General features: G+C 45.1%; 4 protein-coding genes across 4 annotated transcripts in view; 2 read left to right on the forward strand and 2 right to left on the reverse strand.

Moving 5' to 3' along the window:
* LOC133517955 (probable phosphorylase b kinase regulatory subunit beta) overlaps window positions 1–9,255 on the forward strand; it is a 55,284-nt gene extending 46,029 nt beyond the window's left edge. The window contains exon 22 of the mRNA XM_061851450.1: window positions 6,723–9,255. Coding sequence (XP_061707434.1) covers window positions 6,723–6,878 — 156 coding nt within the window. The 3' untranslated portion in view covers window positions 6,879–9,255. The remainder of the gene's footprint in view (window positions 1–6,722) is intronic.
* Window positions 9,256–9,931: 676 nt separating this feature from the next.
* Window positions 9,932–15,312, reverse strand: LOC133517960 (dnaJ homolog shv). Its single transcript, XM_061851454.1, has 5 exons — window positions 14,732–15,312; window positions 14,020–14,196; window positions 13,433–13,600; window positions 11,234–11,444; window positions 9,932–10,138 (listed from the first exon to the last, which is right to left on the reverse strand). The coding sequence occupies exons 1-5, from the start codon at window positions 15,179–15,181 to the stop codon at window positions 10,083–10,085; spliced, it is 1,062 nt and encodes a 353-aa protein (XP_061707438.1). The 5' UTR covers window positions 15,182–15,312; the 3' UTR covers window positions 9,932–10,082.
* Window positions 15,313–15,596: 284 nt separating this feature from the next.
* On the forward strand, window positions 15,597–17,205 carry LOC133517961 (proteasome subunit beta type-7). The gene is made up of 4 exons (XM_061851455.1): window positions 15,597–15,801; window positions 15,874–16,310; window positions 16,494–16,699; window positions 17,018–17,205. Exons 1-4 carry the CDS (start codon window positions 15,740–15,742, stop codon window positions 17,156–17,158), a joined length of 846 nt encoding a protein of 281 aa, XP_061707439.1. The 5' UTR covers window positions 15,597–15,739; the 3' UTR covers window positions 17,159–17,205.
* A 414-nt stretch (window positions 17,206–17,619) lies between these two features.
* On the reverse strand, window positions 17,620–27,837 carry LOC133517962 (protein O-mannosyltransferase 1). The gene is made up of 11 exons (XM_061851456.1): window positions 27,436–27,837; window positions 26,988–27,181; window positions 26,242–26,543; window positions 26,000–26,162; window positions 25,343–25,577; window positions 25,180–25,259; window positions 24,264–24,546; window positions 22,293–22,490; window positions 19,384–19,453; window positions 18,964–19,181; window positions 17,620–18,742 (listed from the first exon to the last, which is right to left on the reverse strand). The coding sequence occupies exons 1-11, from the start codon at window positions 27,535–27,537 to the stop codon at window positions 18,254–18,256; spliced, it is 2,334 nt and encodes a 777-aa protein (XP_061707440.1). The 5' UTR covers window positions 27,538–27,837; the 3' UTR covers window positions 17,620–18,253.
* Window positions 27,838–27,882: the final 45 nt, after the last annotated feature.

Here is a 27,882-nt window from a genome sequence, read left to right on the forward strand (position 1 = left end):
ACCGGGTGCGAAATGGGCGGAAGGTTACGTAGCTAATAGGTTTGGCGGATCTGATTATACGATTGTGACAGGTGACGGATCTACACACCATCGACATATAGATCAAATGAAACGCCGCCACTTAAGAAACTCTAACGTTTGCCCTCCATCAAATGCTGAAACCGAACCAGGGAGTGTCGTGCAGAGCGGCCGACTTACTGGTATTAATGACGCCGTCCCCAGTGTCGAAGTTATGGCAAACAGCCTTGGCGATGACGCGAGGTCCGCCTCGGAACAGCTAGCACCATCGCAGGCGCCGGCGTCGCCCGCAGAGGTCCCGCCTCGTGCGTGTGACGGGGAGCCAAAGGTAGTTGAGGGGGGGAACTCTAAACAAGCGAAACGTGTCGACCCACCGTTACCGACATTAAAAAAAAGAATACCTAAAGAAGTAAAACGCTACGGATTTGAAATTGACTACGTTTGTTAATGTTAATCTGATAACGTTATCTAGTTATGCCTAGATGTATGGGCACTATGGATATGTGTAGATTTTAGTTCATCATAAGTTTATATTTTTCCTTAACCGATCTAATGTGATGAGTTTTCTTTGTATAAGCGTAACGGTGCAATTCTATAAACTAACTATCCGTACCCAACTATGTATTATTATTCTTAATACTTTTGTGCTAATAATAACTAGCGCCGCTTAGACCATAATTGTTATTGTATCATCGCATTCCTTTTTAATTTGTTACTATGTAATATTAGAATAAGTGTGAGGGTGTTATGTATAGATATGTGGGTACTTATAATATTGTAGGCATACCGACAGTCGAATAAAGCATCAGCTATGTTAACGTACTCTCGTTGTTTTAATTATCGAAATACTTCAACCTCATTAGTGCGAGTACTGACAGCAGTGTGTGGAACTGTTGTGTGTGGTGGCCGCCATCTTGCGACGAAACCCCGAGCTGTGTCTTCAGGCGCTCGACCTTGATAAGCTGCTACAAGATGCCCATCACACTTACGCTAAGGTATGTCCGTTGTTATTGTTTCTTACCTCATTAGTGCGCGTACTGACAGCAGTGTGTGGAACTGTTGTGTGTGGTGGCCGCCATCTTGCGACGGAACCCCGAGCTGTGTCTTCAGGCGCTCGACCTTGACAAGCTGCTACAAGATGCCCATCACACTTACGCTAAGGTATGTCCGTTATTATTGTTTCTTACCTCATTAGTGCGAGTACTGACAGCAGTGTGTGGATCATTCCGATCGGCACGGTGGCAGCGCGATACTAATCCAGACCTCTGTTTTGCCTCTGAGGATGAACATGGAAATATACTACCTATTAGCAGAGTAATCCTTAATGACTTTCCCCGTAGTCAGCATCGCCCCGCTCTTGTGAAGATAGGATTGGAGGTCCCGATTGTCAACTCTTTACCAAAACCACGCTGGAATATGATAAAGGCTGACTGGGAAGCATATAAACACCAAGTAGATGCAAACATAAGATGGCTGAAACCAGAAGCATCAAACTATGATAGATTCTGCGGCATGGTCATAGGTGCGGCCAAAAGATGCATTCCTAGAGGCTTTAGAAAAGAATATATCCCTGGTTGGTCTCCGGAAATTGAAGAAATATATCAAGAGTACCTCGAAAAAAACGAAGTTTCCAATGCAAATAAACTCCTGGCGGCCCTGGGGGAGGCTCGTCGGCAGAAATGGATGAACAGCGTCGAAGGTATGAACTTCACACACTCGAGTAGGAAAAGCTGGGCTCTACTGCGGAAACTGGCTGGTGGTGGACTGACTGACACTAGACCAGCTACTGTGCACCCGGACAACATCGCGGAACGCCTCAAAAACATCACAAAGAGTGCGCATGTAGACAAAGCCTTTGCTAAAAATATCAGACGCGAAAACAAGGCCCTGCTCGGCTCTCAATATCGATGTACGGCTTTTGATTCACCTTTCCGCGCGGACGAGGTCTGCCAGTCTCTGAGGTATGTTAAATGCAGGAAAGCCGCTGGGCTGGATAACATGTACCCGGAATTCCTTACTCATCTGGGTAAGAGAGCGGTGCGATGGCTGACAGACTTCTTCAACAACATCTTTCAAACTGGTATATTACCCGCCGTTTTTATGAAGTCTAAGGTAATAGCCATACTAAAGCCCGGAAAAACTCCAGATGATCCGGCTAATTTCAGGCCCATATCACTGTTAAGTGTTACTTTTAAGCTACTGGAGCGCTTGCTATACAACAGAATTAAGGATGAAGTGGATAAACATATCCCTGCTGAGCAGGCAGGCTTTCGTGCCGGTAGAAGCTGCTGCGACCAGGTTTTAGCGCTTAGTAGCCATATCGAAGCCGGATTTCAGCGAGGATGGAAAACTTTGGCAGCTTTCGTGGATCTAAGTGCAGCGTATGACACTGTCTGGGTTAGCGGACTGATCCACAAGGTAGGCAGGATTATTCCGTCTCCGAAAATCCTTCGTCTCCTGGGGAACATGATGGGGCCACGAAAGATTACCGTGCTCTTAGGCGACACAGCCAGTAAATACAAGCTGCTGAAGAACGGACTTCCGCAGGGTTCAGTTCTGGCTCCCCTCCTGTTTAACATATACACCAGCGACATGCCTCCCACTCAGAGTCATAAATTTCTGTACGCCGATGACATTGCGCTCACAATTCAGACCAAAAGTTTTGAAGCCGGCGAAGCTGTGCTCGCGAGAGACTTGGATGCTTTACATCGGTACTACACCAAATGGAGACTCCACCCGAATCCTTCAAAAACAGAGGTTACCGCTTTCCACCTAACAAACAGCCTGGCAAACAGAGAGGTGGATGTTACTTTCTGCGATCAAAAAATCCGCCATAATCCTAATCCGAAATACCTAGGAATCACGTTGGATAGGTCACTTACATATAGAGCACACATTGAAAACCTAAGCCAAAAGGTAAAGACACGGGTGAACCTCATAAATAAGCTGGCCGGGACTTCGTGGGGTGCTCGAACTGATGTTCTGCGGTCATCTTCTATGGCCCTTGTATATTCTCCGGCGGAATACTGTGCGCCAGTGTGGTATAAAAGCGCTCATACCAGCAAAGTAGATGTTCAGCTGAACCGAGTCATGCGAACGATATCTGGCAGCTTGCTACCTACCCCGACCAGATGGCTCCCCGTGCTGTCGCACATTGCTCCTCCGGACATCAGAAGAACTCAGGCTGCTGCACGAGAATGGGATAAATCATCCACTCAGGCACTACCGATAAGAGAGACGCTGGACCACCTTCCTCGAGCGCGCCTTCCATCCCGCAAACCTATTTGGTCTGACTACCAGCTACAGGGCCAAGAGCCATTTAATGTTTCTGCGGAGTGGAGAAAGCAGTGGCAAGAACAAGATGGTGACTCCAACATAGACCCCACTAAACTGCCGACTGGCTTTAAAGAACAACGGAAGATTTGGGTCACTATAAACCGTATCCGAACGGGAGTGGGGCGCTGCAATCACAACCTCCACAGATGGGGAATTTCGCCGACACCAGCCTGTGACTGTGGGGAGCCTATCCAAACAATCGCTCACATCGTAGAGAAATGTCCTAAGAGGCGGTTTGCCGGAGGCATGCAAGACCTGATTGCCCTCACAGCAGATGCAAGGGATTGGCTGCTCAATTTAGATTTAAAACTATAATTATATGTATATTTCTTTTTTTTGTAAATCTTCATTCAGGAAAAGCCATACGATATAATAATAGTGTGTGGAACTGTTGTGTGTGGTGGCCGCCATCTTGCGACGAAACCCCGAGCTGTGTCTTCAGGCGCTCGACCTTGATAAGCTGCTACAAGATGCCCATCACACTTACGCTAAGGTATGTCCGTTGTTATTGTTTCTTACCTCATTAGTGCGCGTACTGACAGCAGTGTGTGGAACTGTTGTGTGTGGTGGCCGCCATCTTGCGACGAAACCCCGAGCTGTGTCTTCAGGCGCTCGACCTTGATAAGCTGCTACAAGATGCCCATCACACTTACGCTAAGGTATGTCCGTTGTTATTGTTTCTTACCTCATTAGTGCGCGTACTGACAGCAGTGTGTGGAACTGTTGTGTGTGGTGGCCGCCATCTTGCGACGGAACCCCGAGCTGTGTCTTCAGGCGCTCGACCTTGACAAGCTGCTACAAGATGCCCATCACACTTACGCTAAGGTATGTCCGTTATTATTGTTTCTTACCTCATTAGTGCGAGTACTGACTGACAGCAGTGTGTGGAACTGTTGTGTGTGGTGACCGCCATCTTGCGACGAAACCCCGAGCTGTGTCTTCAGACGCTCGACCTTGACAAGCTGCTACAAGATGCCCATCACACTTACGCTAAGGTATGTCCGTTATTATTGTTTCTTACCTCATTAGTGCGAGTACTGACAGCAGAGTGTGGAACTGTTGTGTGTGGTGGCCGCCATCTTGCGACGAAACCCCGAGCTGTGTCTTCAGGCGCTCGACCTTGATAAGCTGCTACAAGATGCCCATCACACTTACGCTAAGGTATGTCCGTTGTTATTGTTTCTTACCTCATTAGTGCGCGTACTGACAGCAGTGTGTGGAACTGTTGTGTGTGGTGGCCGCCATCTTGCGACGGAACCCCGAGCTGTGTCTTCAGGCGCTCGACCTTGACAAGCTGCTACAAGATGCCCATCACACTTACGCTAAGGTATGTCCGTTGTTATTGTTTCTTACCTCATTAGTGCGAGTACTGACAGCAGTGTGTGGAACTGTTGTGTGTGGTGGCCGCCATCTTGCGACGAAACCCCGAGCTGTGTCTTCAGGCGCTCGACCTTGACAAGCTGCTACAAGATGCCCATCACACTTACGCTAAGGTATGTCCGTTGTTATTGTTTCTTACCTCATTAGTGCGAGTACTGACAGCAGTGTGTGGAACTGTTGTGTGTGGTGGCCGCCATCTTGCGACGGAACCCCGAGCTGTGTCTTCAGGCGCTCGACCTTGACAAGCTGCTACAAGATGCCCATCACACTTACGCTAAGGTATGTCCGTTGTTATTGTTTCTTACCTCATTAGTGCGAGTACTGACAGCAGTGTGTGGAACTGTTGTGTGTGGTGGCCGCCATCTTGCGACGGAACCCCGAGCTGTGTCTTCAGGCGCTCGACCTTGACAAGCTGCTACAAGATGCCCATCACACTTACGCTAAGGTATGTCCGTTATTATTGTTTCTTACCTCATTAGTGCGAGTACTGACAGCAGTGTGTGGAACTGTTGTGTGTGGTGGCCGCCATCTTGCGACGAAACCCCGAGCTGTGTCTTCAGGCGCTCGACCTTGATAAGCTGCTACAAGATGCCCATCACACTTACGCTAAGGTATGTCCGTTGTTATTGTTTCTTACCTCATTAGTGCACGTACTGACAGCAGTGTGTGGAACTGTTGTGTGTGGTGGCCGCCATCTTGCGACGGAACCCTGAGCTGTGTCTTCAGGCGCTCGACCTTGACAAGCTGCTACAAGATGCCCATCACACTTACGCTAAGGTATGTCCGTTGTTATTGTTTCTTACTTCATTAGTGCGAGTACTGACAGCAGTGTGTGGAACTGTTGTGTGTGGTGGCCGCCATCTTGCGACGAAACCCCGAGCTGTGTCTTCAGGCGCTCGACCTTGATAAGCTGCTACAAGATGCCCATCAAACTTACGCTAAGGTATGTCCGTTGTTATTGTTTCTTACCTCATTAGTGCGCGTACTGACAGCAGTGTGTGGAACTGTTGTGTGTGGTGGCCGCCATCTTGCGACGAAACCCCGAGCTGTGTCTTCAGGCGCTCAACTTTGACAAGCTGCTACAAGATGCCCATCACACTTACGCTAAGGTATGTCCGTTGTTATTGTATCTTACCTCATTAGTGCGCGTACTGACAGCAGTGTGTGGAACTGTTGTGTGTGGTGGCCGCCATCTTGCGACGGAACCCCGAGCCGTGTCTTCAGGCGCTCGACCTTGACAAGCTGCTACAAGATGCCCATCAAACTTACGCTAAAGTATGTCCGTTGTTATTGTTTCTTACCTCATTAGTGCGCGTACTGACAGCAGTGTGTAGAACTGTTGTGTGTGGTGGCCGCCATCTTGCGACGAAACCCCGAGCTGTGTCTTCAGGCGCTCGACTTTGACAAGCTGCTACAAGATGCCCATCACACTTACGCTAAAGTATGTCCGTGGTTATTGTTTCTTACCTCATTAGTGCGCGTACTGACAGCAGTGTGTGGAACTGTTGTGTGTGGTGGCCGCCATCTTGCGACGAAACCCCGAGCTGTGTCTTCAGGCGCTCGACTTTGACAAGCTGCTACAAGATGCCCATCACACTTACGCTAAGGTATGTCCGTTGTTATTGTATCTTACCTCATTAGTGCGCGTACTGACAGCAGTGTGTCGAACTGTTGTGTGTGGTGGCCGCCATCTTGCGACGGAACCCCGAGCCGTGTCTTCAGGCGCTCGACCTTGACAAGCTGCTACAAGATGCCCATCAAACTTACGCTAAAGTATGTCCGTTGTTATTGTTTCTTACCTCATTAGTGCGCGTGCTGACAGCTGTGTGTGGAACTGTTGTGTGTGGTGGCCGCCATTTTGCGACGGAACCCCGAGCTGTGTTATAGGCCCTTGAGGCCTACTTGAAGAATCTATTTTTGAATTTAGAATTGTAACGTTCATCGCCTCGCTGGCCGCTGACTTCTAAACTATCTTGGTACGTTTCCAGGACAGCGGAGTGGTGGATGAGGAGGAGCCGCTGGCGTCGGCGCCGGCGCCCGTGAGCGTGGGCTACCTGGCGCGCGCCGTGGTGAACAGCGTGCTGCAGGAGTCCGCGCTGCCCGACCTGTCGCTCGCCGCGCACGACTCCTGCCTGGTGTCCTAAGTCGGCGCCGGCGCCCGTGAGCGTGGGCTACCTGGCGCGCGCCGTGGTGAACAGCGTGCTGCAGGAGTCCGCGCTGCCCGACCTGTCGCTCGCCGCGCACGACTCCTGCCTGGTGTCCTAAGTCGGCGCCGGCGCCCGTGAGCGTGGGCTACCTGGCGCGCGCCGTGGTGAACAGCGTGCTGCAGGAGTCCGCGCTGCCCGACCTGTCGCTCGCCGCGCACGACTCCTGCCTGGTGTCCTAAGTCGGCGCCGGCGCCCGTGAGCGTGGGCTACCTGGCGCGCGCCGTGGTGAACAGCGTGCTGCAGGAGTCCGCGCTGCCCGACCTGTCGCTCGCCGCGCACGACTCCTGCCTGGTGTCCTAAGTCGGCGCCGGCGCCCGTGAGCGTGGGCTACCTGGCGCGCGCCGTGGTGAACAGCGTGCTGCAGGAGTCCGCGCTGCCCGACCTGTCGCTCGCCGCGCACGACTCCTGCCTGGTGTCCTAAGTCGGCGCCGGCGCCCGTGAGCGTGGGCTACCTGGCGCGCGCCGTGGTGAACAGCGTGCTGCAGGAGTCCGCGCTGCCCGACCTGTCGCTCGCCGCGCACGACTCCTGCCTGGTGTCCTAAGTCGGCGCCGGCGCCCGTGAGCGTGGGCTACCTGGCGCGCGCCGTGGTGAACAGCGTGCTGCAGGAGTCCGCGCTGCCCGACCTGTCGCTCGCCGCGCACGACTCCTGCCTAGTGTCCTAAACGAACGATCTCTAGGCGTAGATCGAGGAATTGTAACGTGTTCCATGAAATCATAAGCTCGATGTCTGTCGTGATGTGCTATGATGTGGTCGTGCGCCATGTGCTAGACGCTGCGAGCGATCGTAATTTAAATCGGCTCTTTAGTATTGGAAGATTTATCGTTAAAGTGGTTTTTCTATTTCAAAACGAACTTATATGTGATATTAAAGGGAATGTAGTGTAGCTTATTTGCCTTCTTTTATCTTTACAAAATATTAACGCTGTCGTAACCTATTAGTTCAAAATGTGCTGTGCCATGTCTTAAAATTGGATATTCCTTAGGAATAATTTATATTACTGTAGTTCATCATATTTTAACTGAAAAACGCGATTCTTGAGCACTTTTACATGTCAGCTTCTACGAGGCTGCACCCCGACCGGGCATCATATTACTTCCATTGTCAGTCAGACTGTTCAAGGGACATTCATTTTATTTCATTCATTGTTTTTTTTTTTTGTGTTCCTTCTTGTAACGATTAATTTTCTATCGAATATAAGTATAAATGTAATGTATGAATAATGTAAATATAATGTATAAAGAAACGATTGCCATCGCTGCTTTCACGTAAAGGCAGGGACATGTAGGTATTACTTTACATGAAATTGTATAACATTATTCATAATAATATTGTTATAATGAATAATGTTATACAATAATATATATAGGGTTATATTATTTAATATTAATTTCATGTAAAGTAATACCTACATGTCCCTGCCCTTACGTGAAAGCAGCGATGGCAATCGTTTCTTTATTTTATCGACAATCCCTTTAAATTCCACGATTTAAAAAATGCCATGCAGTGAGTTTTACTCGGCGCGTGACCTCATTCCTAAATTTACTAGAGACTAGACTCGGCGATTTAATTAGTAAGCTTATACTAGTGTTTTTAGCCCATGATGAGTGATGACAGATATATTTTACTTGTGCAATGTATAGCTGGCTGGAAGGGGATTCTGCTGGGGCAATCGATTATACAAAGTTCCGATGACGTATTATTATGATGACACAAATATGTTTTGGTGAATATCATCCGAATGAGTACGCAGGTACCTACTGAGGAAATACATAAGTTTCACATTTATAAAGTAATAAACCTATAAAAAATGTAATTAGCATTAGAGCAATATGAGTTGGTTAGTGATTTTGTATCATTACGTTTTGTATGTAATATTCACGACATTTTTGTAAAATACAGGTTCCTATTTTTAAGTGCCATGGCCCCATTTAATGCGTGACATTTTGCGTATAGCTGTGAAATTTACTTACCCCACAAGAGTTAAACTCTTTCTATGAATTCTATGTCCATGAACTTCCTTCTTGTGTATGTATGTTCAGCGAAAATTCGTGGTTTCAGATAAATCATCGATTTTGTGATCCTACTCAACTATGTTTTGAGAACATACTGCCAAGACAGCAATCACATTAAGAGTAGTTTTGCCTAGACAGTAAAGCCGATATTTGTAAGGCGGACTATTTCCAAAAAGTTCATTGTGGGTAATCTGAACCTTAATTTTGTTGTTGAATATGTTTATAAAGTATGTGTTAGATAAATATATTTTATATTAATTATACTGTTTCAAAAGACAAATAAATGTAATATAATGTTTACCTACAGTTTTTGCTTTATTACCCTAGGTAGTACTACTACGACAAATCCAAAACGAAAGATTATGTAATACAATTTAAATAGCTGGGTCTACACAGAGCGAGCATACGCGCGAGGCAATTTCCTCACGCACAATACAGCCAGTGTAGACACTGGCTGTATTGTGCGTGAGGAAATTGCTTATGCTCGCTCAGTGGACCCGGCTAATAAATGGATCAATCCACGGTAGTTTTTAAAGTACTTCTTATTTTTACCAGAACAGTCTGGCAAAAATAAGAAATACTTTAAAAACCCACAGGGGAATGGTTAAAAATTTAATAATCTATGGTTGTACGTTAGTGTTGTCTATTCCGGAACTACTCGTACTGACCCGATTTCGAATTGGACGTAGCTACATTTTTAGCGGACTATGAAAGAGTATGTTGCATCTTAAACATGTCAATCCTAAAATTGCGCAGAATTTATAGATCGTGTCATTAACGAAGACGCGTGCCTTGACTCGTATTGTCATGTTATTAAAGGTTAGGTTTGACAAATCTGCGTGTCATCGTGGATGACACGACTCTAAAAGGGGAGCCATATGAGGATGACTGCCTTTTTTACTGACTTCCAAAAAGGATGAGGTTCTATACGAAACATATAGACCGTAATTGGATACATTACAAAAGAAAAATGATCTCAGTTATTGGTAAAAGTTTATTTTACAAAAACAATCACATGTTTCTCCACACCACATACTGACACAAAACCCTGACTTTAAAACAAGACTTTGTTCATACCTTGCATTCAATTCTACTATTTCAATAAATTAAACTGGCAGTAGCAGCTACTAAAGTCCATTATACACTTTATTATTTGGTGACTGCTTAAGTATCTTCCGAAGGGCTGTAACAAAAGCAAATTAATACATATTATTATTAAGGTAACATCAGTCAGTAAAAAAAGAAGCTATTTACGTCCCTCTCCATGGGCACTGTCCCCCTCTGATGCATGAGAGGAATCGATCTATAATCTCCACGCTGGTCCAAACCGGGTTGGATATTCTACATACACTGAAAGAAATGTTTGCATAACTGTAACAAACATTTTGGTTACTGTTTACACAAAAATTGGGACTTGCGAACTATGTGTTATATGTTACAAAACCGTGTTTGGCTATCAGTGTTCAGGTATTTATTATACACTACAAAATAAGTTTTGTAAATTTATGCAAAGTTTATTTTCTTATAACCGTAGTTTAGTTATTTAGTAAAGTTACAAAACCAGTTCGGCTATTTATTTTTTTCAGTGTAGGTACACCATTTGAATTTGTTCGCGGATCTTCACGGTGTTTTTCTTCACCGAAAAGTGACTGGTCAATTAACGTCATTTAAATTTGATTAATTAATTGAAATTAAATCAAAATTCCAACAACTCAAAAACGACATATGGCACTTGGAGGGCTACTGAAACGATTTTAATAAAAGGTTGGCACGAAAATTCTGCATGAAAAAGTTGGACATATGATGTTGTTTAAAGAGTTAAGTACCTGGGCGACCGAGCTTTGCTCGGTTATAACTATTTATTGTAATATGGTGGTCTATAGGTGATAATCTTAACTACATTTTTTTACTAAATTAAACTTGTCTAAAACAATAAAAATTAAGAAATTATATATAAACTTGAACATATAAAAAAAAAAATAAACAAAAGTTAATCACCGGGCGAGATTCGAACCCGTAACACTCGTTTAGCAGTCCGCGTCTTAACCCGCTGGACCAGACGGACAGTGGCCGGCAACACGAAATTAGCGACCATATTCTGCGTCGAAAGAAAAACGCATGAAAACTCGAAAACACGCGTTTTCCCAAACATAAGACTAATCTAGATAGATTGTATGCCCCCAAGAGCCGTTTCCGAGATCACAGAAATATATATATATATATATATACAAGAATTGCTCGTTTAATGGTATAAGATAAAGGTTTTTAAGTGAATTACCTTCCTTCTCCTGGTCGTCGAAGTCCTGCTTGGGGAAGTCGATGTCGAAGGTGATGTAGAGGTTGCCGTGCAGGTTGTTGTTGTCGAAGTTGGGCATGCCCTCGCCCTTCTTGCGCACGCGCGCGCCCGCCCACGTCACCTTGTCGCGCGTCACCGACACCGGGTGCCCGTCCAGGTGCGCCAGCTCCAGGGTGAAGCCCGTTAGCGCGTCCTGGCAGTAGTTAACAAATATTGCTTCTGTATACCAAGGGTCACTCTTGAACGATTCGGCTACGAGCGACTTTCAAGATGCTCCTAGCCGAGCGGTTGTCGTATATCTCGTTAATCGGAAATTAATGCTTACCGAAGAGTGCGAGATTAGTAAAAAAAACGGGATATTTTAAAGGAGTACAAACTATTTAAAAACAATAGGTAATATTCAGAAAAAAACGTTTTGACGCGAGTTCCCATACTGAGCTCACCGAAAAGGGAATGACTCTTTCCCATCTGTACAATTTTTGTTAGGCCTACTTGAATAAAGCATATTCAAAGTTTGAAGTTTACCCGCCCCTTCGTGGACGGGCCAGGCCACATGGGAATGCACCGATAATTTCATAGAAAACAAATAAATCTCGCTTTATTCATAATAAAAAAAGCATTGTTAACAAAAAAACTAAGGCAATTATAGAACGTTTTAATCAAACTACCTATCGAGCCGATTATGGCCGAGATAAGAAAACGAGTTGGTAAAACTACCTATACACATACATATGAATTATTTTCTTTTATAACGACTATATCGAGAACCTTCATTTTAATTCGTTTCATTGGTGATAAAGACAATTATTTTCATTCTTGTATTTAAATATTAATCCTTTTTCAGGCATAACACGAGCTATCGACCACATACGCGTCAGTATAATTTCAACTCTAGCATTCGGATTTAAGGTTCAAATTAGATTGCACTTTCAGGATATGTGACGTCTTCAAATGAATCATCAAAGCTGGATTAATCGGAATATATTTAGATTATTTGGGAAAACCTTGTAGGTTTTTGCGATCTGGAAAAAGGTTGATATTATACATTAGAAACGCACATGATCGAGTATTGAGATAACTGGTAACGTTAACTATTTTTTCAGTAATCTTAAGACTCGAAAAACTCCCTATTTTATTTGAGAGAATTATTTGAATGCTCTTGAAGCAATCAAATGGGCCTTTGAATTTGCTTTTTTACAATATTTTGCACTTTCCTTTTCCCGCAGGAGAGTTGGCAATATTGCAAGGTCAGGGTCGGTGCGACGCTTATCAGCTTGAAGCCACGATTAGTCTTGTATCTATTTTATTTCTCATGTACCTTGTACAATACAATTGTAATTACAGCAACCTTAATATTTCAAATAATATAACAATCTATAATAAGTAATGAGCAGGGGTCGTACAAAAAGTGCGGATGACGTCAAACCACTTATAGGTGATTTCAAATAGTATTTTTGATTTTCATAAACAATTATCACTTATCATTTATCATCAACCTCTTTATTAAACGATATTGCCACTTGAAATGAGTAAGTACGTTTTTGACTGACACATTGTCAATCAGATGAACAATAAATTGACTTCGTTATTGTAGCATTGTAGCATATTTTAAGTCTGTGACAACAATAATAGACTTGTTAGAAAAATAGTCATCTATGCATAATTTCATTAAATAATAAGTATAATAACATCAAATTATCTTTTTTTATTTTTATTAATCTTACCTACTGTTCCCAATTTTGACTATTAAACCTATTTATCTGAGGATCCCACAGACTTGTTCTAACTAATTTCAAATAATTATACCTTATGGTAACAAGTTTCGTGAAATTTATTTTATTCACTACATCACCCTACCACCTGTATTATTAATTCCATGGATTTATTTACGATTATTTTGTTACTTCATTAATACTACTTTGTTACTACATGTCACACGGAAGTTTAAGTACAAACTCAAACATGTGTGCAAGATTACGTCATTTTTACGTCATCCGCACTTTTTGTCCGACCCCTGGTAATGAGGCTTTGGTCTTTACAGACTTACTTCACCTAATTAAGGCCGTGGACTGGACGCACGCCGCGCCTCGTGCGCTCAGTCCGTATAGGGGTTAACTCCCTAATTGATTGACTCCTGTCAAATGTCTCAGGATACTAAACGAACAAGCGAAAGTATCTTACTTGTAGTGAAATGGTGATGTTGGTGTAAAGGTCATCTCCCTTGCGCGTGAAGCGCGGATGGCGCTCGGTGCGCAGCTCAATGATGAGGTCGCCGGGCTCGCCGTCCACGTGCGGCTCGCCCTCGCCGCGCAGCCGCGACTGGTGGCCGTCCGGTGCGCCTACTTCCACCTACAATCGTAGATAACATATACATAGTAGACCAATAGGTCAAAATGACAAAAAGCTATCACATGTTCGCGCGTCCATCAGGTTTATAGTGCCAAGAAACCTATATCTTAAATGATTGTAGTGTAGACATTAGCTAGAAGCAAAGCTGTTCTAATTATGTTGTGATATGAAGTAGGGCTAAATTTATTAAAAAAAAAAGAAAAAGAATTGATTAATTTTACAGGTAATTTACCCATTTATAAATCCTGTAATTTTGTTAATTTTTGAGAACATATTTTATTTATTATTAGGCCATTAAGACAGGTTCACAGATTTACTTGAAGCCTAGAGTTATAATTCAAGAAAACTTTGATAATGGTATCCTAAATGTGAAGCATGGAGATTTTGAAAGATTCATGATAAGTCTTATATGGTCATACCTCAATCTCCAGTAGCCTCTCCTCATTGACAAACTTGACATTGGGGCATTCGTCACACACAGTCTGTTGCATCATCTGGAAGCGACCAGGGCCCAGATTGCGAGTCACCATCTCTTGCCTGCAGTTGCACTTGCGTGTGCCTGATGCTGGCTTGATGACTGGCTTATTTCTTGTAATCTATTCACAGAAACAAAAGGAAGTTGAAATTATTTTTATACAATTCTTTATTTTAATGTTTATGGGCTAATATTATTGTATGAATTATACAAAATTGCACAAAAGCATGTATTCTATGTATAAAAGATAAAAAAGTAAGCCATATAATTTAAGTACAAAATAATGTATAGGATTTTACTGTCAGTATCCTTGTACATTATGATGTACACTCTGTTTCAACATCATTTCAACCCATTATAAAACAAGGAGCATTTCTTTCACCTAGTAAAATTTTTCATACAAATTTATTTTACCCCAAATAAAAATACAACTAGATTCATACTTCTATAGGTATAATTAAGTATGGTGGGCGGCTCAAGAAAACTAAATATAATTTCAATACTTTTTTTAAATACTTCTCTGTTTTTCTTGTCTGGTTCTCTTAACTTTTATAAAACTACATACTTGAAGACATATTTTGATTTACGATATCTACTTGAGAAGTTTACATTCCTAGTGGCTTCTTACCACGGAATAGGTTTCAAAACTTACTTACCTCAATAAAATTTCCATTATAAAGTTCTTCAAGCGTTACTGTGAGCTGCATGGTGATGTCGGCTCCGCGCGGCGTCTCATGCTGCTGCGGTTCGTTACCAAAGTGGAAGCCGAAGTCTCCGAAGAAACTAGCGAAAGGATCATTGTTGTTCATCATCCCGTCTTTCTTCAGGCAGTCCTCGCCGCAGCGGTCATACAGCTCGCGCTTCTCGGGGTCTGAAAGCGCTTCGTACGCCGCCCCCAAGTCTTGAAACTTCTGTGATGCATTTGGATCATCTTGGTTCTTGTCCGGATGTAGCGCTTTTGCTAGTTTTCTGTAAGCTTTTTTAATTTCATTTGTGTTAGCCGAACGAGACACGCCGAGGATTTGATAAAAATCACGACCGGCTAGTGCCAAAACAGCGGCAGACAGAGTATAAACTAAAATCACATACGCTGAATTCGTTAACATTTTGCTACTTAGGAACTAAGATAATTTAAATACTACGAATATTTCTCGTAAAAAATCTGCTAAACATCGCGTTTAGTCTTGCTAATTTGACGTACAAATGACAGAAAATAATAGAGGCGTGTAAAGACAATTCGTCCACCATCTATTGGTTACTTGTATTTAAACAATTACCAAAGGGATTTAAGTCCAATGTGTGTTTTAGAAATATATGTCTTTTGTCAACTATGTAAAGCCTAATTTCTAAAAGCTAAAATGATCCACCAATGAGCCAATGACGTGTAGCCTCGTTTATAAGAGTTTGCCAGTACGAAAAAATAAAAATAAACATTTCGTAGAAGATGTGTCACACTTCTTTTTACACGCTTTCGATAGGTTCAGTCCAGTCGATCATTTAGTAGTTCATGCTGTATCCTTTTTATTATCTGTGGCGACTAACAACAAAATTTTGACAAGCGGTGCAAGTCATCACATTTCTCTCTTATAATTTTTGCATTTAATTGAGAATAACGCTAAGGAAAACGTTCTGAAACTGAATTTATAAAGTTATTCCTTGTCAAAATGGCTTCAGTTTTACTTCCTGAAGTACCGGCTCCTGGATTTTCCTTTGAGAATTTTCAGCGGTAAGTTTTCGCAGTTTTGAGGTTTTTGTCAGTAGTAATTAGAGCTACATAATCCATTCATTACTCTTTCAGCAATGCTTTCCTTGCTTCAAAAGGATTCCCAGCGCCCACAGCCACTAAAACTGGTACCACAATCGTTGGTATCATTTACGCTGACGGCGTGATTTTGGGTGCCGATACCCGCGCCACCGAGAACACTATTGTGTCGGATAAGAATTGCGAGAAGATCCACTACTTGGCCGGCAACATGTACTGTTGTGGGGCGGGTACGGCGGCGGATACGGAGATGACGACGCAGACGGTGTCGTCGCAGCTGGAGCTGCAGCGGCTGCACACGGGCCGCCAGGTGCCGGTGGCGACGGCCGCCACGCTGCTCAAGCGCATGCTGTTCCGCTACCAAGGACACATTGGCGCTGCCCTTGTGCTGGGTGGTGTTGACCGCACAGGACCACACATTTACTGCATTTATCCACATGGATCTGTTGATAAATTGCCTTATGCTACTATGGGTAACTACACTATGTCTCTATCAAAATATTTAGTAACCATACCATTTGAATACAAATTTTATATATTTCACAATGTGCCCACTGGTAGTTTTAATTTTGACCCTTTTCTTGTCATTTTAACCCTTGGTATTACAGTATTACAGATGTAGACTTTTAGTAACAGTTCTAATCATTCATTTTCAGGCTCTGGATCCTTAGCAGCCATGGCAGTATTTGAGTCTGGCTGGAAGCCCAACATGAATGAGGAGCAGGGCAAAAAATTGGTCAGGGATGCCATTGCTGCTGGTATTTTCAATGATTTGGGCTCTGGTTCCAATGTGGATCTTTGTGTCATCCGCAACACTGGGCCTGCCCAGTACCTGAGGACTTTTGAAGAAGCTAATGTGAAGGTAACTTATCAATAAGAAAAAAATATCATTAAAGCTGGAATGGAATTAATTGAAATGTTATTAAAATAATTGTTTTACCCTCTTGACATTAAACTCCTTATGAAATATGCTTTGTCATCTAAAAGATCTAAGTTTAAATACTAATTTCAAATATCAACTTATTTATGTCCCTTTTCCACTATGTCTTATGAGAATATTTAACAGCTGGTCTAGAGCAGGATGCTGGCTTGTCAAATACATTTATTATGTAAAAAGTTGGTTTACAGATGTGTGTTGGTGTCCTTACAATATTAATTGATCGAATTTTATTTGTTTCAGGGCAAGAAACAAGGTTCATACAGATATGCTCCTGGAACTACTGCTGTGCTGAGGCAGAAGGTGATTCCTCTAGAGGTGGAGTCGGTGACTGTTCACCAAGTGCAGCCCATGGAAGTGGAACCTTCAGGAAGTCGCCGTTAAGCGTTTTATTTTATATAAACAACAATAAATTTTACAACATATTAGAATTTTGTATCATTTACTAATTGTTTTAAAGGTGACATTGTTGGGGTAGGTGAATGATTATTTTACCCCTTTTTTAAATTTAAATTTTCTAACCCCAAAAGTAGTAATTAACTTTCTCTTCTAAAATTCTAGTTCCTATAATATCTAATATTGGAATATTACAATAATATGTAAATGACATGACACTATACTTCAGATCATAGTTGCTCAGATTTAATTTTGCCAAAAAATTAAATCTGAGCTATATTGGCCGGGTCCACACAGAGCGAGTATACGCGCGAGGCAATTTCCTAACGCACAGAGGCCGGTTTGTGCGTGAGGAAATTGCCTCGCTCTGTGTGGACCCGGCTATTGAGGTTATAGAATTTCTAATCTAAAAAAAACGGTACTGGATTTATAAAGTAAAACTATTGAAGTATAAAAATTCTATATATTTGTAAAGAAATTCTGAATGGACGGAATATATTACATTTACAAAAATATTTCTTAAATAATTCATCAGTGTTGGCCGAAATGTTAATGGAATTGACCCATAACCATTACAAATTGAACCGTAAACTGTAACCGCCCGTTACGGTTTATGGTTCAATTTGTAATGGTTATTAATTAACGTTCGGCCAACACTGTAATTCATAGTCTTAACAAATCTCCAAATTACAAGTAAACTGGCACTGTGAAGTGAATTGGTTACTTTTATAAGGATTCAAAATGCATATACATAAGTTAATACTGTATTTACATTGTTAAGTTTGTGACAGTTTATGAATGTGACTTCAGTACATACAAATACCTACTGCAAGAATTGCAACACTGCATTAGTATAATAGCTAATAGCCGTTTCTTAAATCTAAAGAGTATTTTATTACTTAGTATAAAAACATTTGTTCTTCCAAGAATATAACATTTCTAATACTGAATCCTTACAATACATTCATTTCATACAAAAATAAATTAAGAACTTAAAAAGAAAAGAAAATATGTTGTGATGCGACTTTGGGAATGGCTCGTACCTATTCAGTACAGTCAGACTTAGAATAACTTGAGATTTAATTATTTTTTGTGCAATATAAAATCCCAGGTGTCCTTCCAGCGGAGATTCATGAGCTCGGTCTCGGTCAGATCGACGTTTCCGTAGTTGAGGACGCTGAATTTCTTGAACGTGATGACAACGTACGCGAGCCACACGGCGACGCACACTAAGAACAAGTTTACGAGCGGCCGCGTGCGCTCGCGCAGCATCAGCCTGTAGTAGACGTGCTCGATCACGTACGCGAGGAGAAGAATCTTGAACATGTACGCGGGGAGGTAGTGGTGGAGGAACAGGGTGCGGTCGACGAAGAAATACGGCAGGTAGTGCAGCCAGTAGCCCAGGAACAGCACGTGGCCGGCCGCCGCGAAGCGCTCGGCCGCGCGCGCCGGCAGGTCTGCGCACGCGCGCCGCCCGCGCAGCGCCAGCCCGCACAGCAGCGCCACGTACACCAGCACCGCCAGCGAGCCCGCGTACCACGTCACTAGGTTGCCGATCAGGTGGATTTGGGCCTGAAAACGATTCAACTGTCATATTAATATAAATATCTGTTAAATGTAAGGCCGCTAAGAACGAAGAATTTCGCACATTGACCCGCTTGTAATATATAATATTGCCGTCCCTCCCATCAAATGAAAGTTAAACAAAAAATAAAGTCCCTCGATACTGGAAACTATTTATTTTCGGGACGATTTTTTGTCTTTAGTTTTTCATACCAGAAGTAATCACTCACGTTGGAGTCCGGCGACAGCCAGTAGGCGATGGAGCGCGCGAGCAGCGGCCAGTCGGCGGGCTCGCTGGCGAACATGTGGCCCGTGGGCGCGTCCGCCGAGTGCGCCGCCATCTTGAACTGCAGCTCGGAGAACTTCTCCCAGAACGTGAGCTGCGTCTTGCCCGGCGGGATCATCTCGGCAGAAACGAGCTCGCGCTCGCGTTCCTTTCTGTCCTCAGCTAAACATAATAACGAACATTTGTCAGTACGAAATCAGTTAGTCAGAACACAAGTCAGATTCAGATTAATGTTACAGACCAGGATCAGGGTTATAAGTGGATATAAGCAGCGCAATGACAAAATTTGCCGACTTAATACTAGGGCAAAAATATTAGTGAAAGGAAAAAGATACTTCTAAATAACATGGAGTGGGGAACTTACCTTTAGTATAGCGATGTTCCTCGACGTTCCATACAGTGTCCTGGTGAGTGAGCACCTTGTCAGCGACAACCTGAAATAGAGAAATGGATAGATGACATCTCTTAGTTTAAAACTTGGGCTTTGTAAACCTCATCAACTACAATTTTTTATATAAAGTTGAGTTCCTGTGTAATAAAAAATAAAGTTTTGACAAATGGCCTTACCATATTAAACTGTTTTAGCCATATGTATTTATCTATGTAGCTGGTAAGTTTCTATTTTTTTATGTTTAATACCAGTCCTAAGTATGTCCCTCGGACCTCCTTTAGCGACCGCCTGTTTTTCGACTTTACTGTGCAGCTGTAGCGCATCGCCGCGCCTGAGCCCTCGTGCACGAGCCGCACGAGCGAGCGGATACCGCGTGCAGTCGCTCGGTCATCACGGCAGTGACTGCCTTGTTGTTACCTCGTGCTGGTGGAAGCCCCAGGCGGGCAGCTGGCGGCCGCTGTAGCGCAGCGCCGCGCCCGAGCCCTCGTGCACGAGCCGCACGAGCGAGCGGATACCGCGTGCAGTCGCTCGGTCATCACGGCAGTGACTGCCTTGTTGTTACCTCGTGCTGGTGGAAGCCCCAGGCGGGCAGCTGGCGGCCGCTGTAGCGCAGCGCCGCGCCCGAGCCCTCGTGCACGAGCCGCACGAGCGAGCGGATACCGCGTGCAGTCGCTCGGTCATCACGGCAGTGACTGCCTCGTTGTTACCTCGTGCTGGTGGAAGCCCCAGGCGGGCAGCTGGCGGCCGCTGTAGCGCAGCGCCGCGCCCGAGCCCTCGTGCACGAGCCGCACGAGCGAGCGGATACCGCGTGCAGTCGCTCGGTCATCACGGCAGTGACTGCCTCGTTGTTACCTCGTGCTGGTGGAAGCCCCAGGCGGGCAGCTGGCGGCCGCTGTAGCGCAGCGCCGCGCCCGAGCCCTCGTGCACGAGCCGCACGAGCGAGCGGATACCGCGTGCAGTCGCTCGGTCATCACGGCAGTGACTGCCTTGTTGTTACCTCGTGCTGGTGGAAGCCCCAGGCGGGCAGCTGGCGGCCGCTGTAGCGCAGCGCCGCGCCCGAGCCCTCGTGCACGAGCCGCACGAGCGAGCGGATACCGCGTGCAGTCGCTCGGTCATCACGGCAGTGACTGCCTTGTTGTTACCTCGTGCTGGTGGAAGCCCCAGGCGGGCAGCTGGCGGCCGCTGTAGCGCAGCGCCGCGCCCGAGCCCTCGTGCACGAGCCGCACGAGCGAGCGGATACCGCGTGCAGTCGCTCGGTCATCACGGCAGTGACTGCCTTGTTGTTACCTCGTGCTGGTGGAAGCCCCAGGCGGGCAGCTGGCGGCCGCTGTAGCGCAGCGCCGCGCCCGAGCCCTCGTGCACGAGCCGCACGAGCGAGCGGATACCGCGTGCAGTCGCTCGGTCATCACGGCAGTGACTGCCTTGTTGTTACCTCGTGCTGGTGGAAGCCCCAGGCGGGCAGCTGGCGGCCGCTGTAGCGCAGCGCCGCGCCCGAGCCCTCGTGCACGAGCCGCACGAGCGAGCGGATACCGCGTGCAGTCGCTCGGTCATCACGGCAGTGACTGCCTTGTTGTTACCTCGTGCTGGTGGAAGCCCCAGGCGGGCAGCTGGCGGCCGCTGTAGCGCAGCGCCGCGCCCGAGCCCTCGTGCACGAGCCGCACGAGCGAGCGGATACCGCGTGCAGTCGCTCGGTCATCACGGCAGTGACTGCCTCGTTGTTACCTCGTGCTGGTGGAAGCCCCAGGCGGGCAGCTGGCGGCCGCTGTAGCGCAGCGCCGCGCCCGAGCCCTCGTGCACGAGCCGCACGAGCGAGCGGATACCGCGTGCAGTCGCTCGGTCATCACGGCAGTGACTGCCTCGTTGTTACCTCGTGCTGGTGGAAGCCCCAGGCGGGCAGCTGGCGGCCGCTGTAGCGCAGCGCCGCGCCCGAGCCCTCGTGCACGAGCCGCACGAGCGAGCGGATACCGCGTGCAGTCGCTCGGTCATCACGGCAGTGACTGCCTTGTTGTTACCTCGTGCTGGTGGAAGCCCCAGGCGGGCAGCTGGCGGCCGCTGTAGCGCAGCGCCGCGCCCGAGCCCTCGTGCACGAGCCGCACGAGCGAGCGGATACCGCGTGCAGTCGCTCGGTCATCACGGCAGTGACTGCCTTGTTGTTACCTCGTGCTGGTGGAAGCCCCAGGCGGGCAGCTGGCGGCCGCTGTAGCGCAGCGCCGCGCCCGAGCCCTCGTGCACGAGCCGCACGAGCGAGCGGATACCGCGTGCAGTCGCTCGGTCATCACGGCAGTGACTGCCTCGTTGTTACCTCGTGCTGGTGGAAGCCCCAGGCGGGCAGCTGGCGGCCGCTGTAGCGCAGCGCCGCGCCCGAGCCCTCGTGCACGAGCCGCACGAGCGAGCGGATACCGCGTGCAGTCGCTCGGTCATCACGGCAGTGACTGCCTTGTTGTTACCTCGTGCTGGTGGAAGCCCCAGGCGGGCAGCTGGCGGCCGCTGTAGCGCAGCGCCGCGCCCGAGCCCTCGTGCACGAGCCGCACGAGCGAGCGGATACCGCGTGCAGTCGCTCGGTCATCACGGCAGTGACTGCCTTGTTGTTACCTCGTGCTGGTGGAAGCCCCAGGCGGGCAGCTGGCGGCCGCTGTAGCGCAGCGCCGCGCCCGAGCCCTCGTGCACGAGCCGCACGAGCGAGCGGATACCGCGTGCAGTCGCTCGGTCATCACGGCAGTGACTGCCTTGTTGTTACCTCGTGCTGGTGGAAGCCCCAGGCGGGCAGCTGGCGGCCGCTGTAGCGCAGCGCCGCGCCCGAGCCCTCGTGCACGAGCCGCACGAGCGAGCGGATACCGCGTGCAGTCGCTCGGTCATCACGGCAGTGACTGCCTTGTTGTTACCTCGTGCTGGTGGAAGCCCCAGGCGGGCAGCTGGCGGCCGCTGTAGCGCAGCGCCGCGCCCGAGCCCTCGTGCACGAGCCGCACGAGCGAGCGGATGCTGTCCCACGTGGCGTCGTCGCTCGCTCGGTTGATGATCTCCACGCGCCAGAGGTTTTGCGCCGGCATCGACACGTTGTAGTCGATGTAGCATGACACCTCCTGTAATGTTGTTTAGGTGACTAAATCTCGTAATAGCTAATATTTTGGATAAAGTGAAGCGGTTAGGGTAGGAGAATTCAAATTAAACACCCAAACGCTTTTAAATTACTTAATATATTTTAAATTATTAGCGTGCGGAGGTCGTGGTAAAGGTCTGTTAAATATCAATAAGCCTGTCTGGTTTCACTGACGTTGTAGGGTACTCCCCTGACGTGGCAAGGTGAACGTGCAGGGCCCGGGTCGGTCGTCGGGACGTCGCGGAAAGCGCCGAGGTCAGCTGGTGTGTGATGCAAGGAAGCCTCTGGCTTGCTTCCTACTCTGCGGCCGGATCAGCAGGTACCTCCTGCCGCCGCCGTAGGTTTATGCCGTACAATACAAATGCACTCCTTAAACGGGGTGCACGACGGAAGATAAGTTATTTAACTAGTACGTTAGCTCATTACTAAGAATTAAGTATTACGATATTAAATTATCCTCGACTAACACAGCCGATTAAACGTTATTATTTCAAATTGAACCGGCGCGTGAGACGACACGGCACAAGGCTCGTGAACGCGACCGTTCAGTTAGAACAGATGTGACTTATCGTGGTGCTGCTGTGTGACATCGAATGTAACGTAGCCCGCGGACTGGACGCAAGCACTGTGCAGACTGGGCGCAAGCCCTGTACGATTTATGTATCATACAGCGTTTAGGTGAGCTTTGATTAATTCGACGCGCATCACCAGATTAGGTAAAACCATAGGCACAAGGCACAACAATTATTCTGATGGTCCTACACAAGACTTACATTACGACACAAGTGCGAACACGACCGAAGGGAGTGTTTTAAATCGACACGAGTTGCGAATTATCTATTCGCACAAATTCGCACATGTATCTAACAACGTTTTACAGTACATATGGCCCTTTAAATGTTTGACACAGTAACGTAATATATACTCATTTGCGCACTAGTGCGGTAAAGTAGCACCATATGTACTGTAAAGTACTTTTCCTACTCATCTACTGTTATCTGTCATTTATATATTCATTAACACGAATATAAGAACATACATAAAAGGTTTCAAGAAAAGTCTATATTGTCTATTCCTCATAATCATAACAGCAAATTGTGCTTTAAAATCGCTATAACGTTACTGCGATTAATGGCTACCAACGTAACAAAATCAAAACGAATACAGTTTCAAACTAAGTGCATTGCTGCCAACTTACAAAATATTCACTTGGTTGCATAGTAAAAACAATTGCTTCATAAGTCAAAAACACGCATGTGACACCCGTAATATAGCAACACCCACAGACTACGAAGACCGCTTAGCGTTGCTTGTTAGTCTCCATAGGCCATTGTGGCCAAAATCGAGAAAAAAACTGTCCAAAACTTTAATTTAGCAAAGAGCAAATACCAGGACCTCATGAGTTACGAGAAGGTATCGCCGACCGTCCGGGCCGCGGCGGGCCGGGCGCGTAACACAAGGTATGCTCGCGTATCTTAGCTATATACGTTTGCTTTGTTTACCTTAATTAAGATTTATTTTTGTTGACTCGTAGGAAAAGTATTGTATGCAACGTTATATAAGTAGGTCAAAAAATACTCGTGGCGTATTCCTTTACAATGTTCGCCTACGCCTTCGGCTCTGGCTCACATTGTAACTAACGCCACTCGCCTTTTTTGACCCTTCTTATACAACTGTTGCATAAAATACTATAATTACAATGAAGACCCGGAGAGTTAATTTGTTATTAAACTGTTTATACAAATAGTAGAGTAACCTGTGACTGCGGCGACGCGGCCGCAGCGACGTCGTGCGAGTTGAGCGCGCGACTGGTGATGCCGTGCAGCAGCTGCACCACGTCCCCGTGCCGGACGGCGTCGGGCGGCCGCGCCACGGCCAGCGACGCCACGCCGGGCCGCTTCACGATCCACCAGTTGTTCACGTCCTTGAAGCTGTAGCACGTCACTTGCTGCTGGTGCGAGGAGCCGCGCCCGTCCGCGTACCGCACCGGGTACACGTGCGCGTGCGAGTGCAGCCAGCACGTGCGGCCGTGAGTGTGCCTGCAGGTTTTAAAGTTGTATTAAACAAGACATTAATGTATGGTGCACAATAAAGAATATTTACTTACTTACTTACTTACATTCGTTGAAAAAACCAATAAAATGCTATAGGTATTTGTAACCCACAAAACTAGTTGCCTATAGCGAGGAAATTGCTGCGTGAAACAGCTTGATTTCTAAAAACTCGCCTTAACGTATTCAGTGCGCAGTCCGTCATTTGCATCCTTTCTTGAATTATGTTGTGTTCCAATTGACGACCATTCTGGCCGAGTGGGTAGTGACATTAGTGACCCTACCTATGAAGCCGATGGTTCTAAGTTCAAATCCCGGTAAGGGCATTTATTTGTGGGATGAGCACAGATATTTACATCTGAATCTTGGGTGTGTTCTATGTATTTATATATTACATATATCGTTGTCCGAGTACCCACAACACAAGCCTCCCTGAGCTTACTGTGGGACTTAGTCAATTTGTGTAATAATGTCTTATAATATATATATTAATAAACATCTACTTAAGCCCTAAATCATTAAATCTCCTCACGAGTACGCTTTGAGCGCCAGCGACCTAAGTAGGAAACAAATTCTTTTCATAAGCATTTGAGCAACATTCATATGATCTCCGTAGAATACCTTAGCGTTATCTGTGAGCCGTGCGCGACGTGCAACGGTTGTCCGCGCGTGATGCTAGCAAGTCCCCCTTGCAACGACGCCTGCAGGTAAAATTACGTCAAAAATGTTGCTTATGAAGGATATAATACAAAAAGAATAATCTGCGTTTTAAATAATAGGTAACCTGAAAGGCACTGGTCATCACGCTATCATGTGGCCCCGCGCGCGGCAGCATCGCCAAGTGCGCGTAGAATACGCCAATGTAGACAGCCAGCGGCAACGCAACCAACACCACCAGGCGCCAGAGGGCTGAGAACAATAGCCGCAGGGTGGAGTCTGTGTCGCCGATCCGTTGCCAGATCTGGCGGCCCACTATGAACACTGCCAGGTAGTAGGTGTAGAGGCCAGAGTATTTTACGCTAAAAACGTTATGGTAATTTAAATTACTTTGATTTAAATTTGCAATGTCTACAGGAACAATGTGTTAAGCATACAATAAAATGTGTATGACCCTTATCTGACAACTCTAGCCAGACTTTTTAAGGTTTTCCTTATAAATTAATGGCTGGGTAGCTAATGATAGCAGTAGTAAAAAGCTAAGGTTAGGTAAATATAAACTATATAAACCAACTTTCTTGTGCTGTTTTGATATATTATCATTGTCAATTCTGTTGTAAACCTTATTCCAACTGGATAAAGCCTACCAGTGCTCAGTCAAGGTGTTGGCGTTAGTACATACTTAATAGGATGGGTAGATAAGCTGACCAGAATATAAAATAGTCTTGTGCTTTCATTACCAATCTTAGTAAGGTCTAAATATTTATTATTACATTTTACTCACGAAAAACAACAGCCAAGTGAAACTGCACTGATGCACAGCCAAATAACTGAAGAGGCACCATTGTTTTTTGTACTTTTTATAGCACAGAGAACTCCACATAGTCCAAATAACATCTGAATGCACTCCAGTAACATAAATCTTGACTGGGCTAGGAAACAATTCTCTGTAACAACAATTTATAAATAACAACAGCACAAAATCTTTAAAATGATTGAAATAGTAACAGATCTAAAAATTCTTACCAAATAGAATTAACACAGCAGCTAAGATAGCTGTCCATTGATATGTACACATTTCAAGCATCAACTGATAAGAAACAGAAACTAGTAAACTGCCAGCCACAGCAGGCACCAATCTTAAAGCTCCTATGGGTACATTGTCGGCATATGGTGAGCCAATGCGGTCAAAGGTGAAGTTGCCATCATAGCCAGCAGCTTTACCCGCCAGGTACAACAGCTGCTTGCCCAGTGGGGGGTGGGCATCGAAGAAAAATATGCCTTTGGTGTACAAAGACACATATCTTCCATAATGTAGTTCATCAAAGCTGTAAACATAATAAATAAATATAATAAAGCAATCTTATTTTTTTGTATTGAACATATTCCAGTATACCTAAGTATCTATTAGGATAAGATAGGACAATATTAGGGAATGCTCCGTGAGTACTGAGTTTGTATGGCAACTGTATATCATAGAAACCCAGTACCAGTACTCCCTGGACAATATGATCCAATGACTCTTAGTGTATATTTATATACTATGAGTTTTCTAGTGTGGCATTGTAATAACTGATTTAATTTTATAAAAGTAACCAAGCTTAGAAATTAATGTATAATTTTAATAATTTTTTACTATATTAATTTTAACGGCTAATAACCCACTAGGTAGTGGTTCATTTTATGTAGGATTGCACAGAAGTGTATGTAAGAAAATATAATTTGTCAAAATGTACATGATGATTATTTAAAAAACTTTATTACACACTTACACAATATATCTTGGTTCCTGCAGATTGTACAAGCGAGTGCATAGTGCTATGACTAGCAATGTCAAGCACACCAGATCTATCTTGATGTGTAAATAAAAACTAGAGGGTGAACTTTCTGCATCATTTATAAGTATTTTGTTGGTTTGTTTATAAGAAAGTGGTTCAGCTTCCGATTCAGCAGGAGCTCCATCCCCCTAAAGCATGATTAATAAATCTAGTTCATAAAATGAATCAATTATTATTTCAAAAAGGAATAATTATTTCATAGCAACTAAAAGTGCGGCGGTTTCAGTTAATGCATTCAAATAAATTAATAGTTTTTAAAAGTTTAAGAGTACCAGGTAACTGTTATGTATAGGCTCCCTTTACTTGATTATAACTAATAAATGCATTTTATAGAGTGCTAATTACAACATAACAGAAATATAAACATTAATTTACTACTTACAACTTCCCTTTCATTTATGGTATTCTCTGTGTAACATTCTTCCGAAAGTTCGGTGACCTCGTTCAACTTCTTTTCGCCCTTGCGTTTCCTAATATTGCTCATATTATATTATTCTGAAATAAAAATCGTTTAGAAATGAATACTAGTATTTTTCAAATGGCATGCATGTTGAGTTATTAAGAAGTCTTATTATTTATTAATTTGCTGGCAAAACAACGGTACATTTCGTCAAACTTTCGAAGTTACAGTTTAACTTGACATTTGACATTGACACAAAGGAAGAGTATTTTCCTAGGATTCAAAGAATTATAAAAAAAGATTGTACCTACTTAAGGTGCTACGAGACGCGCGTACTAGCCACGAACTAGATTTTATAAAACTTTTGGAGGATTTAACAACTGGAGACGCTTTTAAGAGCTTACTCCTCTGCCGAAACGCTCGGTCAAT

This window comes from Cydia pomonella, chromosome 5 (genome assembly GCF_033807575.1).
Source record: "Cydia pomonella isolate Wapato2018A chromosome 5, ilCydPomo1, whole genome shotgun sequence".
NCBI classification, from domain to species: Eukaryota; Metazoa; Arthropoda; class Insecta; order Lepidoptera; family Tortricidae; genus Cydia; species Cydia pomonella.